Consider the following 19,872-nt stretch of genomic DNA (forward strand, 5'->3'; position numbering starts at 1 on the left):
TATCTTTGGAATGATTTTAAATCAGAAATCCAGCTACTGCTGAACCAGGATGCCAATGTTTTGTTTCCGATGTTTAAGTCTTCGTTCTGTTGATCTTGTCCAGTCGCCCATAGTGTTTCCACCCCTGATTCTCGTGGCTCTCTTCTTTGTCATATATGTGCTGTGGAAACGATCAACTCGCCCAAATCAAATTCCGCCAGGTCTCAAACCACTTCCCGGTCCAAAAGGTATGTGCATTCCTTCCATATCACCGTCGAAGCTTTGCCGCCACCTGTGGCGGATCTTCAAATTCATCGAAGCACGTATGTAACCAGCGACTAACACGGTCTGGAGGTCTTCCTATCATCGGCTCTGTTCATGAAATTCCAGAGAAGTTAGGATGGATCAAATTTGCGGATTGGGGAAAGGAGTATGGTCCAATATACCAGACTAACCTTGCTGGCAATAACCATGTTTGGATATCGACAGACGAGGTTGCCCGTGACCTCTTGTCAAAGAAGTCCGCTATTTATTCCAATCGGCCTCACATCCCAGCGCTTATCGATGACAATCGCTCGAGCGCACAGTATCTGCCGCTGCTGACCCGAAACGGTAAGATCTGGTTCTTGTGATAAAGATCTATCGGCTCACGTTCAAATGCAGATAGTTGGAATCGCCAGCGCAAGTTCGCCAGTCATATCATGCGCGATTCCGAGAAACACAGCTTCCACCATTACCCGGAGCTAGAATCAATTCGCCTATGTAAAGAGCTTATGGATGATCCGTTGCGGTATAATCATGCGCTGGAATCCTTCATTTCTCGTGTGACCTGTCGTCTTGCTTGGGGGCATAGCGAAGCGGCAGACGAGCTTAAGCAACGAGCTCGCGAACTACTCATTGGGGTCTCTCCAACTGGAGCGCTCGGAAACAAACTCCCCTTCGTTATGGCACTTCCTGACTGGCTTTCTCCCGCCAAAGCTTGGGAGCGACGTCGCGCAAAAACCGAGCGAAAGTTCTTTCAAATAATGCAGAGCACTGTTCTCCGAGAGATGGACGAGAGGCGCGCTGCCCCATCTTGGACCAAACTGTTCTACGATGACCCAAAGCGACACGGATTTACTGGAGAACTTGAGGGAGCGTATGCTGTGGGGATGCATGGTATTGCCGGTGCATTGACGATCGCCGCTCCGATGCAATCATTCCTTCTTGCCATGTGCCACTACCCGCAATATCTCCCAATGCTGCAGGAAGAGCTGGATCGCGTTTGTGGAGACCGTCTGCCAACCAACGCTGACAAGCCGAATCTACCATTTTTAAGGGCTTGTATCCGCGAATCCATTCGGTGGCGCCCTCCAGTGCCAACAGGTATTGTCAAAATGTGCCGTACCCTGGAATTAAATGCTGACAATTGCATTAGGTATCCCACACGCTCTTGCTGAAGATGACGAATACAATGGCCACTTCATTCCCAAGGGCTCTGTTATACACCCGCTTGAATGGTAAAGCTCCAATCGAAATCAAAGACACCAGAGCTGTATAGCTAATTCACTACAGGTCAATTTGCCGAGACCCTTCCATCTTCCCGGAACCTAACGAGTTCAACCCCTTGCGATGGGTGAAACCCGAGTATCCAACCTATAAGGAGCCACTGACTCAGTATCCCATTCTGCTGAACATGACCCAGTTTGGTTACGGTCGACGAATCTGTCAAGGCCAGACGGTCGCTGAAGCAGACATGTGTGCCGGGATCGCTGCCATGGCCTGGCTCTTCGACATCTCCAAAGCCGATACAGGGCTCAGCACGGATGATTCTGAAGACCTTACCGGCTCAGAGTCCGAAACGAATGAACAGGCGACGATCAAGCCTGTCAAGGAGCTCCACCCCATGGGAAACAATAAAGCAACTATCTCTAGTGAAGAGCTGAACACAGGTCTTTCAGCGCACTCCTCGGATGACGAAGACGCAGACGTTTTGTCTATTCGCCAGCGTCTTTCAGTCCCCGGCTCTTTCCCACATCCAACAGAGCAGGAACTCCGTGACGCCGCACTTGCAACTCGACAGAAGAAGCGCGAGGCTAGGCTCAGGGCCAAAGCGCAAGCAGAGGATCCAACGCTCATTTTCACGACCCTCCTCATCGCGAAGCCACTGCCGTTCAAATTCAGCATGAAGATCCGCAGTGAGAAACGCGCGGCATACATCCGGCAACTGTTTGAGGAGAAGCGGTCAATGGGGGAGTTCGTCCCTGAGGCGGAGTACTGGGGTTCGGACCATGGAAAAGGCCAAGAACTTGGCTGGAACAAGGTCTAGCCATCGTTTTCATACATCTACCTTGTTCGGAATGCCGTGGAGATCGAGAGGATCCAGTGTGCAATATCCTGGGGTTTTTGCTCATACATTGGCTGGCATTTTATTATGATTGCGGACTGGATCGATTCTTACTAGGTAGATGTGACTTTAAGGAATCAAATGTGCGTGTCCAAAGAAAGAGAGAGACTTATTCTGCGCCTCTCAAAACGGAGTGACTATCCAATCCACTCATGCTGAGATACGGGGGATGTCCCCTTTCCCATCCTTTACCAGGACACTATTACAATCACCTAGCCTGGTTCAGTTCTTAATGCATAAATCGAGGACGAAGTCATACGCCGAACCGCCCTTGACATCGCCGCTCATGAGATGAAGCCAAACTTTTCCTCCCCTCTCCTGACAAATCGTAATGGGATCTTCCCCTTCCGCAGCTGGATGGTCAATATCGTCTTCATCTCCTTAATAATGAGGTCTTCCCCATGTTCCTTCGCTTTCCACCATACATCCCCCAGTTCCTTTCGCCCTTGCTCTCCTCCCGCCAGCATACGCTCCACCTCTGCGTCACTGGCCCACTCGTCCACCGCCAGCTCTACGGAATATTTCTGGAAAATCACCGCCATTGTCGCGAGGATCTCGACCTGCGCGAAACGACGCCCTAGACAGCTCCGGAATCCTTCGCTGAAGGGGATGTAAGCTCCTCTGGTGGGACGGAAGAGCGTATTCGCTGTGTCCGGGTTCGTGTTGACACCAAGGTCTTCCGATTCCACCGTGGCGTCGTCATTGTCTTTTATGGGAACTGCGCTCGGATCCAGGATCCATCTTTCTGGCTTGAATTCCTCCATATCGTTGTCCACGTTGCTCTTCGGATGTGCTGGACGTTTTGGGTTACGTGGAGGGCCATTTGGCCAGTACTTTGGGTTGCGGTGCGCCGTCGTGGCCGAAAGGACGATGTACAAGTTACGAGGGAGGATGTGCACCTTGCCATTCAGGGTGAGCGGTTGACCGACATCCTCAAGTACGGTCTTGGGGATACCAATCACTGGTGGGATGAGACGGAGAGTCTCGTTCATGACGGCGCCGACGTATCCGCCAAAGAGTGGGTTCAGATCGTTATCATAATCCCATTCACTAATGGGTCGGCCTTGGAAGATGTTGTCGAGCTCCTCTTGAAGGTGTTTCTGACACCATGGGTTAAGTGCGAGGAAGAGGAGGACATGGAAGAGCGTGTTGGCACTTGTTTCATGGCCAGCAAGGGCGAAGACAAAGGCGTTGCCCAGGATCTCAGACTCGCTGAGACCCGCATCCGCTTTGCCGTAGTTTGGTGTTCCCGGGATAAGACCAGAGCCATCGATCATTGCACCCATGACATCGAGACCCCAGTCGCCTTTTTCCGAGGCAATTCGCTCCTTTTTCTTCTTCTGATACATCGACTCCAAATATTTGCCCCACTCTGTATACGCAAGTTGGGTCTCGCGGAGATAACCCCATGGGGAATATTCTAAGTAACCGTCAGCATAAGGTCCTGCAATTTCAGATCCTAAAAGACGAACTCATGAACCAGCTTGGGAACACAATGATGGGGATAATCCGATGAAGCAATATGTTCATGCTATCCACATAACTCATCTTGTGTCCCTCGGGAACCATGCTCGTGTTCATGGCTCCTTCTGCAATCGCCTTCTCGTCATTGTCATTAACACCCGGCCAAAGGCATCGGACGTTGAATATCGCTCGGCTAATAACGTGTAGCGTCTGCTTCATGGTATCGGAATGGGCATTCTGTATCGTCTGATTTCCCTTTCCGTCTTTGCCCACCCAAGACGTTAGCATCGCCGCCGCTTGGTATATGCTCTCTTGCCAAACGAGCCGATTGTTCTTCTCCGTAAACGGCGGGCTCGTTAGTTTCCGATGCCTCCGCCAGTCGTGTGCCTCGGTCGTGACGACGTTCTTTCCGAAAACATCTAACGCGGTGTATTGTGCTAACGGTTTGGGGAAGTGGGATCGCCTCGCCGCGATTTGCGTAATGACGGCCGGGTCTGCTGTGATAAGTATCGATCTCCCCGGCGCCGCGAGGATGTAGGTGTCAGATTTGAGTTTCTCATGAGGAGCAAATCCCTCGAGCCACAGGGAGTCATCGTAAATCATGTCGATCCAGTCGTCGGTCATCGACGTCGGAAGAAGCTTGCGAATGATGGGAAGCCATAGTCCACAGGTTGCCATCCAGAAGCGCGTGTATGGGTAAAGGGGCAAGGCTATGTAGGGGAATCCAGACGCTTTGGCGAGTTGGCATGACTTTCGCCAGGAAATCGCCCAAGTCACGACCCAGTAAACGGCGTAAGAAAGGACCGTGATACCTAGCCCGACAAGCTTCATTGTGATTGTTGGACCTTCGGAACTGACTAGATTGGAAAGGAAGTGTAGAATGATAGTTATCACATTTCGACACACAAACAGGAAATGGGAATAGGGTAACTATGACTGCGGGGATAAGAAATGTCGAGAAGATCAAAGGAGACGGAAGGCTGGACAGATTGAGTGAGAGGTGGTGGCGCCTCCCCCCATGATATCGATAAGTACTGGGTTAAGGTATTAAGGACCTGTAGACTGCGGTAATGACTGAAGGACTCCGTACAGCTTTGGATCTGATTCATTCAACTACAACCGAATACCGGAGAGCCTGAAAATTGCAAGGTTTCCAAACGCCACGAGTCTTGGGTTTGGGTCCTGGGAACACAATCCGACCTTCCCCCCACCTCTCTTAGCGAACAATAGCGAACAATGGCGAAGGTTTGCATATACGGTTACTGGAGCTGACCGTGTCATCTAGTACATCCATGATCCGCTTCGGCTGAGCAACGTCGCTCAGGCAGACCTAGTTTCCTTACGGTTACAGGGAAGGGAGGTTGGCTGGGAAGTCGGCATGCGGCTCGATTCGAGGAGGAATGTCGTCGCTTACATTAAGAAAGTACTGGTTGACATGTCCAAATCATGTTGACCACAAGAGATATGCTTCATTGTAGGTGGGGTAGAAGCGAAGTCAACCCACCCAAGGTACAGGTATGAAGTATGTATGTAGTATAAATTTGGAATGTGTATCAACTAATATAAGTTGGACTTTGTTGACTCAATTGTGGTGGTGCTGACGCGTGAATAATATGGACCCCCACCTCAATCATACGATATTGGGTAGGACATGCTGTGCCTTCATCACCACCCCCAATCACTGACCCGAGAAAGATAATGAGCGCAATGGTGTTCAAGTTTCACAAAGACCTTTCCATTAATTGCATAGATGATAGAATGCATGGGGTATTGAGCAAGTGATCATAGGCCGCCCGAGTCCATGCAAGAAACGCATGCCACACTCCGAGTTATCCATCCAACGCACATGCCAATGCTGTCCGATACCCCCCATGCTGGCCATGCAGAAGTAGAAGCCAAACGAAACAAAACCTCGCTGAAAATATGCTAATGATCTGTCCTCCTCACCAGCGGCGTTATTGTACGCTCCCAAACGCCTTCTTCATCCGCTCCTGCCACTCCACGCTCTTCCGCATCGTTTCGCCCAAGGTGTTCCCCTCCCCACTCCTACTCGACCGTCCATCCTCCCTCCCCTCGCTACCGCTCCCGAACCGATGCCGCAGAATCTCCTGCACCTGACCCTCCCGCTCCGCTTCCTCCGCCCGCTCCTTGACCAACTCCACGCTGCTCTTCTTCGTCCCGCGATCCCACCCCTGCTGCAGCTCGTCCGCCGCTGCCTCCTCGAACCGTTTGCGGACGCCTAGATCCTGCTCGAGCTGCTGAAAGATGTTGACATCATTGGGGAGGTACGCGGAGAGGAGGCTGGAGACAGCGATCTCGAAGATGAAGACGGCGGTAATGATGAGGATGAGGGAGAGCCACCAGGATGGGTTGGTGCCGAAGCGGGAGTAGATGCCGCCTTTGACGTTGTAGATCTTGTCGTTGCTGTCCTTGTAGAGAGCGGCGAGGATGATATTCCAGAGGAACCAGGCGAGGATAGAGAGGAAGAGGCTGATAGCGACGGCGATGGATTTGTTATGCATTTCGATGACCCTGACGAGGGTGTTAGTCGAGACTTGCCGCGTGGAAACGGTTGGATGAGATGGTACTTACTGCATCTTCAATGAGATGATAATCACCACTGCAGTGAAGGTCATGTCACCCAGCGCCCAAAGCCCCTGATCCTTCGTGAACACCGCTTGGCCATATAGCCCCAACATGCAGAAATACACCACCATCGCCTCGCACGACGCCATAAACGTCCACCACAAGTAGACCTTGAAGTTGAACCCTCGATTCTGCTGCCCAATATTGTACAACTCGGGCACCGCCAGAAGCGTCGAGGCCGCCAGATCCTTTTCAAAAATGCCCATGAAAATGACGGGTAGCGAGGTGAACAGCGTATTGAACATGCTCAAGCTCCACGGCTCGTAGAGACTGGTCCCCGTGTATCCCGCCCAGCGCTGAAACAGCGCTTGCGTGAGGTAAAAGAGCATTTCTTTCCAAAATGTCCCGACGGTGTATTTGCACGTCCGCACGTAGTTCCACCGTCCGTGGACGAGCAACAGCTTGGTCAAGAACCGGAACTGCGCGATAGAGTAATCCGACGTCCGTGCCGCCTGCAAGCCTTCTTTTCCGGTAATGCCGATTCCGACGTGCGCTTCTTGGATCATGGCGATGTCATTCGCGCCGTCGCCGATCGCGAGGGTGATGGACTTCTTGACACGTTTCCGGATCGCTTTGACCAGGCTGGCTTTCTGGCTCGGGCTGGCGCGGCAACAGACGACCGAGTCGGCGAGGATGGCGAGGTCGAAGAATAGCGCGCGGATGGGCGCGTCGGCCTCGATCGTGGCGAGAGTTTGCCCGTCGACGACTACGACGGAGTGCGCGACGCTGCCGTCGTTGATCCCTAGGATCGCCGCCGCAATGTGCTGCTCGACCTCGCCTGCCTCCTGGTCGAGAACCGTGACGATGGAATAGTCCTTAATAAGGCGACATGAATGGCCAATATTGATCGCCGTTTCTCGTTTGTCGCCCGTCAACATCCACATCTTGATGTTCGCACGTCGCAGCTTGTCAATTGCCTCGGGGACGCCCTTTTGTAGCTTATCCTCGATGGCGGTTGCACCGGCGAGTTCGAGGTCGGTTTCGATGAGCTCGCCGGCTTGCTCGATCATGTTCTGGCGGTCCACGAGACTGGTAGTTGCGTCGAGGTAGACCTTCTTCCAGGTACTGTATTCGTCTGCCGTCAAGAACCGGAACCCGTAGAGTAGCGTCCGCAGTCCCTCGGTCGCGAAGTCATTGATATGCTGGAAACATCGTTCGAACACGGCCGCCTCGTCCGCGACCATGGCCTCCTCCACGAGATCGTCCATCTCGTCCAATTGCATGGAACTCCGCGCCTCCGACCCCACCATCGACGGCCGCCCCAACTGCGCCGACGGCCGCGGCGAGTAATACGGCGCATGGCTCTCCAAATTCGACGCATCCACATCCGTTTCCCGCTCCGTCAACCAATCGTCCAACGTATCGCGAATCGGCCGTAGCCGCCCCCCGCTCATGCTCGGCCGACTCAGCCCGCCGAAACTTGGCCGCCCCACGTTGAGACTCATGCTCGGCCGACTCAGTCCCCCGACGCTGGGCCGCCCTAAGCTCAGACTCAAGCTCGGCCGCGTAACGCTCACCTCGCGCGCGAGCTGCTCGCTCCGCCGCTGGATGGCGAACTGCGCCTCCAGGCTCTTCCGGCGGTTTGCGCGCCCCTCGATCTCCACGACCTTCTGGTTCGCAAGCGCCGCGTTCTTCAGCAGCTGCATGACAACCGAGTCGGCGCCCTTGCAGAGCACGCAGACGCGGCCGTCGGGGAAACGGACGACAGCAGACATGCGCTTGCGGCGGGAGGAGAACTCGATGATATCGAGGATGTCGTAGCGTTGGGTGATGGGGGTGGGGCTGCCGTCGGGGTGAGGGTGGGTAAGGGTGAGGGTGTAGGCGTCGCGGTTGATGGCGAGGTAGCCGAGCTCCTGTGCAGCGCGGATGAGAGCGATCTCATCGGGGGAGGACGCTTGGAAGTCGACGGTGCCGTCGGGTTGTTTCTCGGGGAGACAGGTGTGGCAGAGGGCGATGGAGAGGAGGAACATGCGTGCCTTGCGCGCGAATAAGGTGTTGGGGCGCCGTTGAATATATCGAATGAGCTCTCGCGTACGGAGCTCCGGTTGTGATTTGGCTGGTCGAGCGCTGGATTTCCAGGCGGAGGACTCGGGTGGGACGTCGGCGTCGACGATGGCGTCGGTACCGGATTTGTCGGCGGGTAGGCGTTTTCCGCTCTCCGACAAGCGTGATTTCTGCTCCGCCCGCAGGCTTTTGCCTTTGCGCTTCTTGTGCATCAGCTTCTTCTTCCCGCACTCCCCCTCGACGAGGTCCACGTCGTGTAGCCACGCAGTTCCGGCCACCGATATCTTGCGAAACTTCATGGAATTGTCCGTCAGGGTGCCAGTCTTGTCCGAGAAGATGTAGCTGACTTGGCCGAGCTCTTCGTTGATCGTCGAGGTTCGGGGCTCGCACGGGGTGTTGGAGACCTCGTCGTACATATCGATATCGTTCAAGAAATACATCTGGGCCAACTTGATGATCTCCAAGCTGACGTAGAGCGACAGGGGAATTAGCGTGTTGAACATAATGATGAACGACGCGAGGATGGGAAAGAATGCGACGCGCGCGTTCTCGAGGTACCATGACCGGCTCTCGTGGCGGTTTTTCCAAATCTGATAGGCCACGGTATTAAAGAGGGCGAGCAAGATCACGAAGACCACCACGACGATGACGATCTTGTTCACGATCGCCTGCAGCTGCGGCGCCTTGATACGCGGGTTTTTGTTCGCGTTCATCCGGATCTTGCACTCCTCGCCCGAGTAGATGACCATCCCGATGGCTTCAGGGGTATTCCGGAGGATGCTGCCACGGTACACGATCTCATTATTGGTCAACGGCGCCGTCTCGTCGTCCACGGTGACGCGGCCCTCGAAGTTGTAGAGGTCGAGGTTGGGGTCCTCGACGACGAATTTGGCGCGACATGCCGCAATCGCCTCCAAATCCGTGCATGATTTCGCGACCGATGGCGCGGCCTGTTTGGTTTTCAGGTTCGTCTCGCCGTCCAGCGCCATGGTCTCAATGTATGCGATGTTGTTCGGTCCGTCCGAATGCAGCAGCGCCAGATCGGCCGGGGCCGCGTCGTCTCGCTCCAGCCGAACGATATCGCCGACCTTCAGGTCCCGCCACTTCGTCGCCGCCCACACCAACGGGCCATGGCTCGGCGACTTCGGTGGACCGTCCGGCACCTGCGCGGACGTCGGCTCATACGCATGCAACACCTGTGCATCGCGATTGTTCTCCCCCTTATCCAAGCGATACCTCCGCAGATCGTCGTACCCCTCCTTCGCCATGGCGAGCATGACGAACACTAGCAGCGGCACGATGGTCGTATACGTCCCCGTGGTGCTCAGCCCGGGAATCATCTGTAAGATCGACACGCTCAGGAAATAGAAGTTCGCCAGCTTCGAAAACTGCGCGAACAGCTGCCGCGGCACGAAGTTCCACGCCGTGTACCGCGTCGACCGGATCGTGTTCCCCACGTACTCTCGCCCCGTCCGCTCGTCCACCCGCGCCCGCTTCCGGAACGCGTCCAGCTCCACATGCCGCCCGTCCGCGCTCGCCGGGATCTCCTGGATGCGCAGCACGAACCGTCGTGCCCGCCGGTACAGCGTGCGTATCCGCTTCGTCACCTCGTTCCGCCCGTGCCGCCGCTTCTGCACCCAGTTCGCGTAGTTTGGCAGCGCCGACACCCCGTGCTCGGCTTTCATCGCCTGTAGCCGACTCAGCGCATCCCCGCCTACCCCCGCACCGGTGGACGACACCGGCACGATGCTCTCGATCGATTTCCTGCTCTTAACCCCGTTCCCCGGCTCGTTCCCTGCTGACGGCCCCGCCGGCTCCACCAGCTCGATCACCGTCGCCGCCTTCGACTGGTGCGTGTCCACGTTCCGCTGAAACAGCGTCCTCCGCAACGAATACCCACGACTCCGCCCTGCCGGCGCCACCGGCGACGTGGACCGCTCCCGCGGCGCGTCCTCGCCGCTCGCCCCGCTGCGTGACCGTCCTTGCTCTAAGATCGTCGACACCGGCACCGCGTCGTCCGGCGCGTCGAGTTCACTCCCTAGCCCCGCGCCGGGGGTTTGCTCTCCAGGATTGTCGACCTCTGGCCTCCGTAGGCTTCTAGGAGTGGTCGGTTCGCTCGCACCGCGTCCGCCTGTTGACGCGACCTCCGGACCGGGAGTTTCTATCTCCATTGAGAACCGCACGCGCGGGGTAGGTTCTACAGCGGAGGAGGCGGATGCGACGGGGTGCAGCTGGTCGGGGCGATCGGTTCCAGTTCCATTTCCGTTGCCGTGTTCGTGTCCTTGTCGGGGTGTCGTGGGGTGCGGGGAATCGGCATGTGTGTCCTCGCTTGAGGTTCGAGATAAGACTGTTCCGGCATCGATGTCGTGGCGGTGCAAGGAACGGCGGCGGACGCCGCTTGAGCGATTCGAGTCGGGGGGAGGGGGGTCGTCGTCTGCCATTGTTGGACCGGGAGGTGGCGATCTAGAAGACCGGCGACGAAGGCATTAGCATAGTGTATCTATCTAATACTTCAAATATTTGCAATGGGAATGAATGCACTCATCGACGCCGCCGATCAGCGGATGTGCACGGCTTCTCGAACATGGCCGAAGTGGGCGAAAGAGGACTTACCAGTCGCCAAAGCTGGCAAATCAGACCCTCTCCAAAGCGGGACTCGACCACATCCTCTCATTGATTTGTAAATCCAGGAAGAATGAGGGTAATGTAGCAAGCCATGTTTCAAAATGTATAGAAGTGTAGAAAGACGGAAAGTTGGCAGGATGAGGCTGAAAAGGTTCACAGACAGGTTGGTTGCCGGCGGCAGGTTGCCGGTCGATGGTGGTGTCCCTTGTCTGAATGGGGAGTGGTGTGGTCACTATTGTTAATAATCCAGTTGCCCACAATAGTGTCCGGTCGTGGAACGGGCGAGTTCCGCAAGTCTATCGCCCCCATTCTAGGTGGATACTAAATAATACAGATCCTCTCATAAACTAAGAGAAAATCCCTTAGAGATTAAGATTGGTGTTCTTGAGGACTGAGGAGCCACAAGATATCCGCTGCTATTATGGCTCCTAAGGAAAAGTCACTTAATGGGCAGGAAATATCACCTACCACCACCTGAAGGGTAGGTATATAGCACAGCATATAACACCACACAAACTAGCACAGCGTGAAATCACATCCTTCATTCGTTTCGGCTAGAATACATCTCCCCAATCCCGATGCCGTTCCAGTTCGTCCATCCACGAACAGACTTTCATGTGCGTTGGCCCGGTCATCCATCCCAGGGCCCCGTCCATATAAAATGGAAAAGTCCACTGAACCCGCACGACGCCAAATCATTAGAATGCCCTTTTGCGAAAGAGGAAAAACACACATAAAGCGCCATGCCCTGTTTCGTTCCCTGGGATGGAGTGATCGTTCATCGGGGGAGTATCGGTGTTTTTTTGGGTGGGATAACAATGAAAAGCCGGTATCAATAAGTTTGGAGCGCGTCGGATTCCCACTCATGTGAGACGCGCCCGGTTTTTGAGGTTTCGCCGGATTGGAAAAAAAAAACGCCGTGGGAGGCACCCGACCACCCTGTGGATTCGTCCGTCTCTATCGCCAATACCCGTGTCCCTCGGTCGTCGAACCTCATTAACTCCGTTTCGTTCAATTGGGGAATCAAGTCGCTCTCTCGTTCGTTTGCTTGTTGCTTGCTTGCTTGCTTGCTCATTCATTCGGTCGCGTTTTTCGTGTTCCGGGCGCGACGAATGTAAAGAATACCGCATCCCCTACCATGTCGCTGGAGGTGAGGTAGGCTGGGGAGGAAAGAACCGCAGTGAAAGCCATCAAAAGCCATCATCCGAACCGCTCACAATGCAATACGCTATGCTGAATTGCAGAATCAACCATCGAAAACCATGGAATGGCCCGCCTGCCGCTGACCCCTCTTGAATCCTCTACATTTCCTCCAAAGTTCATCGATCCTGCTTTTGACCGTCCGTATTTTTTTGCGCTCATTGCTGCGCCTGCTCGCACCAATGCCGATGATACACCCACGCGCTCTTCTGGCACTCCTTGCTGCAGTACTTGGTGCGCCGACAGCGCCGGCACTTGGCGAACTGGCGCGCGTACTCCTCCCAGCGCCCGCACTGGTAGTACGCGCACTGCCGGATGCCGCCGCGCGAGTCGTCCTTGCGGCAGAGGTTCCGCATCACCACGCCTGCCCAGTACTGCATCTCCTGCCCGTGGTGCTTCACGGTGAACTTCTCGACCACCGGGAAAATGTTGAAGTCGTCGGGGAGGAGGTATTCGTCGTCGGGATCGCACTCGTCTGCGGTGGTGGGGGATTGCGCGGTCTTGGAGGATGAGGAAGTGGTGGGGTCGGAGGAGGATGCGGTTGCGGACGAGCTAGGGTCGGATGGCAGGTCGTCGAGGAACGAGAGATCCTTGGCGATCTTGAGGCGGGGGACGAGGTGCGATTTCTGGAAGTAGGATCGCAGATTGCAGTACTTGGACACGTAGGCGAGGAGTTGCAACGACATGAGCACGTCGTCGTCCCGGGGCATCGTGGCCAGGAGACTGGCAGTGAGATTCCGATCTTGCGCGAAGCGTGGGAACCACCCGGTCGTGAGCGGTTGGGTGCTTGGGTTCACCATGCCATTGAGCACGGTTTGGCCGGGAGCGAACCCGATCCCAGCAGCGGGTTGGTTGGCAATCGGGTTGATGAGACTACCGTCGATGGCGGAGGGGTGGTTGATATCGAAGGTTTCATTCTCGGTGTTCTCCGAGGCAGGCGGGGTGAGTCGGACCGGAGTGGCGCCGGCATCCAACATTTCCTCGTTTTCAATGTCTTGCATGTGGATGTCATTTTGCAAGGTGACGGTCGGGTCGGTTTGACCAGGACCGGTCGAATCCACCGGCATGATGTCGTCACTTGGGATATCGTCGCTAACACCGGACATGGAGAGTTGATGTCGGATGGAAGGTCGTCGAGGAGTACGGTCGGGATCTTCTTGTGTGACGGAACTGATGGATTGAAGCTGGGCGGGGGCGCTTGGAGTGGTGGGAGATCCAGGCTGGGAAGTCAGTTCCGCCTGGAGGGAGGGGAGCATCGAAGGGAGGCGGTCCGAATCGCGGACCGGTCGGAGGTTCATGTTTTCGGGTGGCTGCGTCATTGTCGGGCCTGCAGTCACCAGCGGTTGAGGGATGAGAGGCCGTCCACTTCGACTTGCGAAGGTTGTTCTCTCATCGATGCTTGGGGTCTGCTGGTGTGTACGTCCCGTCCGTGGGCCGGTGAAGGTGGTTCGCTCAGGCGGGGAGCTGAGTGAGAAGGGAGGAGGCACAGGATCGTTGTCGAGTCGACCTTCGGTGCTGTACGGAGCGGGAATCTCGATGGGGGGGGGTGCATGTCGACGATGCCTGTCAGATCGATGGGTCGACAATGATGCGAGGTCACTGCCACGAGACAGATGTCTTGAACCGAGACGTGCAGCACCACGCTTGAGGTCGGCCTCGGCACGCTCTCGACACTTATCCATGACCCGAATATAGTTGTCCAGCAGTGTAGCGATGACGGGGACGATGTCTGCCTCGACGACCCTGGTCCGTACACTTTCGGATCCTCGCACGCCGATATTGACCACGCATTGGAAGGCTAGGTTCCATTTCCACACTTCCATCAGATCGCCGGCTTTGCCATCTTTGAGGATGGACACCAAGCGCTCAACTCCGCCATCGACGGTTAGAATGTCCCGTATCCGTGGAGATGATGTCGTAAGGTATGCCAGATGATTTAGTGAATTGATAAGAGGAAGGGTAGAGGTGCAGTCAAGGGCTCGTCGGTCGTACAGAGCGGTGGTGATGCCCACCGACGCCTTGTTGGAGTTCGGGATGCTGAAGTTGACTTCCCTCATGGTGATGGGTGAGGTCAGTGACTTTAGCTAATCGAGCTCGGTTGAGGTAGGACGACGATGGAACCAGATCGTGGCAGAGTGCGAATGTTTGTAATGCACTCTCAACACCGGCTTGGCCACCACGGAGATTGCTAATGGCGTGAAGCTATCGACCAGCGGCAAATGGCGATAACGTTGCTGCTCAAGATGCAGGCAGTTTGACAGCACCACAGGTTGATGAAGCATGCACTGATTCGAAGCCCAGTCAAGGGTTAATCAATGAGCTGCCTCGATGTTGCCGTCCGAATTTCCCGATGGACTTGGCCGTTGTAATGTCGGATGTTGGCAGTACGGTGATCTGAGGTCCCAAAGATGGAACGACACACGGCTGCGGATGACTGCACAATGATGCACAATCTGATGATGGATCGAAGGCAATAAAGGATCCGGAGTCGAGGATGAGGATCAACGGCTGCGAGGAGAGGCAGCGGATGAGTGGTCCGGGATGGGAAGAGGACAGGAAGAGGTGCTTCGGTGGTGACGATTTCGCAGTCCGTGAGGGAGATCCCAACGGTGCTGAGTGAGGGATGGGCCACAGCCAAGCAACAGCAAGGAGTACGGTAAGGAAGGGTTGGTAGGGCCACGGAATAAAAGGGCACAGAAGAGAAGGAAGTGGTGGAAGGAAGGGATTGGGATGGAAGGGAAAGAAAGATAGATGGAGGGAGTGGATGGTATGGGGAGGGAGTGAATGGAAGTGAAGAGGAGAAGGGGGATGGTTGGTGAAGGGTGGATGGTTTCAGTGAGAAAGTGAGGAGTGGTGTGTGGAAGGGGAGGGTCCAGTGGTGTGTGTTGGCTGTTGGAGGGGGTGTTAGTGAGTATCGGAGTGGGCGGGAGTGATGGGGGCACCGGACATGGGCGGTCCAGAGCCCCCAGAGACAGGCAAATCCGCAAAACTCCGCAAGAAAAAGGCCCCTAAATACAGTGTACTCCCGTAGCTGGAGGGCGAGGCGATGGCGAGGCGACGATGTGGCTGGTCGGTGATTGGCTGGAATTTGCGCCTCCTCTGCAACCCTCAAACGCGACACCGCCACACACCGACAGTCCTGCTAATCTCTGTGCTTGTTCTTCTAACTATCTGCAAACATTAGGGGCACAGTTCCAGTTGATACTAGTATATTTATTCTAATCTTCAAATTATCTACAATCTCATTAAACCACTCTATAGAATCCGATTACCAAAGTCAATCTCTTCGGCTGTCGACTGAGTCACACGTGAGTGATGTGAGTGATGCGTCGCAGACGAAGGAGAATCGATCAATTCACATGTGCCACCACCACGTGAGCAGCCAGCCCTATGGGTGCGGCTTGGGCCGGTAGTTACGCCACTATCAGCCCCATCTGTTATGATCTGGATCGATCATGAATTCATGATGTCTTGTCACTCCACATCGGCGACTCAGTTCCATCTAAATCAACTTCTCTGCGTCTAGTTTCATGTCTTTCATAGCCATCGGGTTGTCTGACAGGGCCGAGCCGTGTCGCGTCTTCGCAGGGCGTCCGAAAGGATGAGGAGAAAGGGCCATCCCGTACGGAGAGACGAGGTCAAGTCTGCCTGTGGCGTGGTGTGGGTAGTGGGTACCTGACTGTTAGATCCATCTAAAGCATATCGACTCTTGTCACTTGCGCAACCAAAGAGCAACTTCACGATAGGCTGTTACAGTCCTAGTAGTATTTAGAGGAATTAACCAACGGAATGGCAGAGTAGTAGCGATAGGTTGGATTAATAATAACCAATCCCCTTGACATTGGGTGTGTGGATGGTGAGGGACCTTTCCTGGGAATGTTTTTATGACGCAAGGGACGAATCAGGGAGTGGAGAGCCTAAATTTAGGCGGTTGACAGCCAATCAGCAGGCGCTGGGCACTGAACCACGAAACGACCAGGGTCCCGTCCTATTCATCCCGCGGTGCAGTGCGCTGGACATCAACAACTGGACAACACCAACAAAACATCCTCCCTGGCCCCAAACAATGTCCTTCTTCCCCCCCATTTCTGGCCGCTTAGATCTCCAAAATCCCCCCGACCTTGCACCATGGCAAGCCTGAGCTAGATCCGACGTGAAGTGCCGCTGTTGAGTTCAATTGTAGAGCAATTGCTCCTGGTAGCTCGGCGGGCGGCGGTCAAGGAAGGAGTGCAATCCCATCCAGCTATTGATACTACCGGTATGTGAGGTTTAAGCCTTTTCTGCTCAGGAGTTCGGACGATGTCTTCTTCAGGCTCGGGTTGAGCTCCAAAAGTCTCAGATCTCCCTGTTTCTTCTGCCGAGTCCTTTGCTGACCGAGTGTGATAGGTCGCAAAGATCGTAAAACGGAACGAAAATATCGACCGCGCATTCCAACCCTCTTCCACTTAACAGGGCACTATTCCACGGACTTCTTTCCATCTTTACAGCCTGAACACTGTGATTCTAGAGTCTTCAACTGGCGCATCACCGCCTGCCTATACCAACATGGCGAGCGGAGACTTCCTTGCTGGAAGTGTGGATCCTGAAACCCTCTACACAAAGCAGTCATGTATTGGAGGTGGCAGTTTTGGGAAGGTGTACAAAGGGTCAGTGAGATTTCTACAATTTATAGGCCATTCAACTGAGGATTATCTAGGGTAGACAAGAGAACAGGACAGGCCGTCGCCATCAAGGTCATTGATGTCGAAAACGCTGAAGATGAGGTTGAGGATATCATCCAAGAGATCGCCATCCTGTCTGAGTTGCATTCTCCTTATGTGACCAAGTACTATGGGTCCTACCTGAAGGGATCGGACCTGTGGATTATCATGGAGTTCTGTTCGGGTGGCAGCTGCCAGGACCTAATGAAACCAGGGCTCATTTCTGAAGAGTATATCACCATTATTATCAGAGAGCTCTTGATGGGACTCGAGTACCTACATGGGGACAACAAATTACATCGGGATATAAAAGGTGAGGGTTCCTGATTCCTTCCTCTCAACCAAACCGCTCATGAATGCCACAGCTGCCAATATCCTCCTTGGAGCGAATGGCCAAGTCAAGCTCGCTGATTTCGGTGTTTCCGGCCAACTCTCCGCAACGATGACGAAGAAGAACACATTTGTAGGCACGCCTTTCTGGATGGCCCCGGAAGTCATCAAGCAGTCAGGCTATGATCACAAGGCGGACATCTGGTCCCTTGGTATTACCGCCCTCGAACTCGCCAATGGCGAACCTCCGTATGCGGATATCCACCCCATGAAGGTCCTATTCCTCATCCCGAAAAATCCACCGCCGCAGCTCCATGGTACCTTCTCCCGCGCCTTCAAAGACTTCGTCGAGCTGTGCCTCAAGAAGGAACCTCGCGAACGTCCATCCGCCAAAGACCTGCTGAAACATTCCTTCGTCCGCCGCGCCAAGAAGACAACTTATTTGACGGAGCTAATCGAACGCCGTGAGCGCTACGTCGCGCAGAAAGGCGGAAAAGACTCCGATGACGAAACGGAAGACGATTCCTCCACCGACGGCGATGCCTCGCGCTTGTCTAACGAAGACCTGTGGGACTTCGGCACCGTCAAACCCGTCAACAACCGCGCGGCCGCCCTCCAAGACCTCAACGACGCCGCCGCCAACGCCCGCACGACGCACCACTCTCCCGCCCCCTCCCCGACCAAAATCGATCGATTCGACTTCGCCAACCCCCTCCCCAAGCGGTCCGGCTCCGGTGAGGAGAACCGTGCCCCGGGCGAGCCGCAGCGGCAGCCACGCGTCCCGTCGGCAAGCACGCTCCGCATCCGGGCACCGCCAGCGCCTCTACCTGCATCGCCGAAGCGCCAGAGCGGTATCGATGGAACGGTCGTGCAGGAATCGCCAACCCGTGCGGCGAAGATCCCGTTGCCGCCGTCGCCGGAGAAAGGGCGACTGGAGAAGACGTTCGTGCCGCTGACACCGTCAAAACAGATACGGGATGAGATGCTGCTGGGAGAAGAACGGAGAGTCACGCAAGAGGCGTCGCGATTGGATGGGTTCTTGCAGCGGGGAATGGCCGGGTTGAACATCCATTCCGGACCGCAGAGGAGCCCGGTGGTAGTTTCGCAGCAGTCACCGTCTCACCGTCCCTCGACTCCAAAGCGGCACGATGAAATCCCGCTGCCATCGTTCGAAGTGCCACGGGCTCGACCGTACCGAACCGTGCAAGAGCAGGCCCCTCCCCCGAAGCTTTCCACGCCGATCACCCTGCCTCCTATCCCGCCATTCAAAGGCAACCCTCCCCGCCCATCCCACGACCTCCCATCCCACTCCTCCCTCAACCCACAAAAGCCCCTCCCCTCCTTCTCCCCTCCACCCCAACCATTCACCCCACCCCACCCCCACCCCTCCCCCTCCCACCACCCGTCCCCACTCTTCCCCTCACCCCACCTCTCCACTCCCTCTCAAAACCAACCCCCCCCCGGCTCCCTCCCCATCCCCACTCCCACCCCCCTTTCCAACATATCCACCCCACCCTCAACCCACCCCCCTCCACCTCCCCTCCACCCCCAACAAACCCCCGACATCACCGCCCTCACCTCCGTCGTCCTCCCCGCCCTCGAAGAAGCCCTCCGCCGCCGCAGCGCCTCCGTGCACCACGCGCAAACCGCCTCCCGCCGCGCCGAGACCCACACCGACGCGTCCCGCGCGCATGCCGACGCGCTCCGCACCCAGCGCGAGGCGCACGAGCAGATCCGTCGGCTGGTGGGGAAGGCGGCGCGGGTGTTTCGGGAGATCGATGCGTGGGATGCGGCCGGGCCGGTTGAGATGGGTGGGGGAGTGGTGAGTTTTTTGGAGGGGATGTTGGAGGAGGTGTTGGTTAGGGTGGAGGTGGGGGATGAGGAATAGGAGTGAGGAGTGAGGAGTGAGGAATGAGTGGAGGGATGATGATGGTCATGGCTGATGCTTTATGATGGATGATGGATGATGGATGAGTGATGGGTAGGGCGGACTGGCGGGATGGACGATTGATCGATGCGATACGGATGACATCGGCGCTGCTGAAGTGAGCCTTTTCTGTTTTTGTGCGGCTCGCTGGGCGTGGCTTGTGGTATTTTTTCTACGGACGACAACGGCGTTTCAGGGGCAGTGATGGGCCCGAGTAGCAAGTCATACAATCGATGCACGTTTGGCGAAGCGGATTTTATTGCTGTGGTTTACTTCGAACTATAGGCGGTGGGTAAGAACAATAGCAGCTATTCTGATGTGGAATTCTCATAATGGGTGATAGGTGAATGGTATTTGACTAAGTATTATCAACATGAATTTCATTCAACTAGGGGTCGGCGGTATAGCAGAACCCGATTGACTATCCTAGCCATGCGTCCAGTTAGCCCTGTGCCAGAACCCCGTTGTTAACTCATCAATAACGCAAGTGTAAGAGTGGTCTGGTTTCCCGATGCTTTCAAGTTCTTTGTAATTCCCTGTACTTCGTAATTTCACGGGTACATCAATGGGATGGCGCGTCCCTCGAGTGCCCGACGCCAGTCAACGCTGCA

The 19,872-nt window shown here is 55.4% G+C and overlaps 5 protein-coding genes across 5 annotated transcripts; 2 read left to right on the plus strand and 3 right to left on the minus strand.

Moving 5' to 3' along the window:
- Window positions 1–155: 155 nt before the first annotated feature.
- On the plus strand, window positions 156–2,468 carry P152DRAFT_495688 (cytochrome P450 2E1; the record flags this gene model as incomplete). The annotated part of the gene is made up of 5 exons (XM_033682242.1): window positions 156–227; window positions 315–591; window positions 643–1,344; window positions 1,397–1,478; window positions 1,534–2,468. 5 exons carry the CDS (start codon window positions 156–158, stop codon window positions 2,285–2,287), a joined length of 1,887 nt encoding a protein of 628 aa, XP_033537092.1. The 3' UTR covers window positions 2,288–2,468.
- Window positions 2,469–4,801, minus strand: P152DRAFT_186242 (cytochrome P450). Its single transcript, XM_033674218.1, has 2 exons — window positions 3,838–4,801; window positions 2,469–3,785 (listed from the first exon to the last, which is right to left on the minus strand). The coding sequence occupies exons 1-2, from the start codon at window positions 4,658–4,660 to the stop codon at window positions 2,650–2,652; spliced, it is 1,959 nt and encodes a 652-aa protein (XP_033537093.1). The 5' UTR covers window positions 4,661–4,801; the 3' UTR covers window positions 2,469–2,649.
- Window positions 4,802–5,784: 983 nt separating this feature from the next.
- Window positions 5,785–10,164, minus strand: P152DRAFT_390538 (phospholipid-translocating P-type ATPase; the record flags this gene model as incomplete). The annotated part of the gene is made up of 2 exons (XM_033676044.1): window positions 5,785–6,361; window positions 6,422–10,164. 2 exons carry the CDS (start codon window positions 10,162–10,164, stop codon window positions 5,785–5,787), a joined length of 4,320 nt encoding a protein of 1,439 aa, XP_033537094.1.
- A 2,298-nt stretch (window positions 10,165–12,462) lies between these two features.
- On the minus strand, window positions 12,463–14,361 carry P152DRAFT_390917 (uncharacterized protein; the record flags this gene model as incomplete). Its single annotated transcript, XM_033676064.1, has 1 exon — window positions 12,463–14,361. One exon carries the CDS (start codon window positions 14,359–14,361, stop codon window positions 12,463–12,465), a length of 1,899 nt encoding a protein of 632 aa, XP_033537095.1.
- Window positions 14,362–16,711: 2,350 nt separating this feature from the next.
- On the plus strand, window positions 16,712–19,655 carry P152DRAFT_495694 (kinase-like protein). Its single transcript, XM_033682243.1, has 3 exons — window positions 16,712–16,950; window positions 17,001–17,317; window positions 17,370–19,655. The coding sequence occupies exons 1-3, from the start codon at window positions 16,850–16,852 to the stop codon at window positions 19,220–19,222; spliced, it is 2,271 nt and encodes a 756-aa protein (XP_033537096.1). The 5' UTR covers window positions 16,712–16,849; the 3' UTR covers window positions 19,223–19,655.
- Window positions 19,656–19,872: the final 217 nt, after the last annotated feature.

Source organism: Eremomyces bilateralis, assembly GCF_010015585.1.
Source record: "Eremomyces bilateralis CBS 781.70 unplaced genomic scaffold P152scaffold_3, whole genome shotgun sequence".
Classification (NCBI taxonomy): domain Eukaryota; kingdom Fungi; phylum Ascomycota; class Dothideomycetes; order Eremomycetales; family Eremomycetaceae; genus Eremomyces; species Eremomyces bilateralis.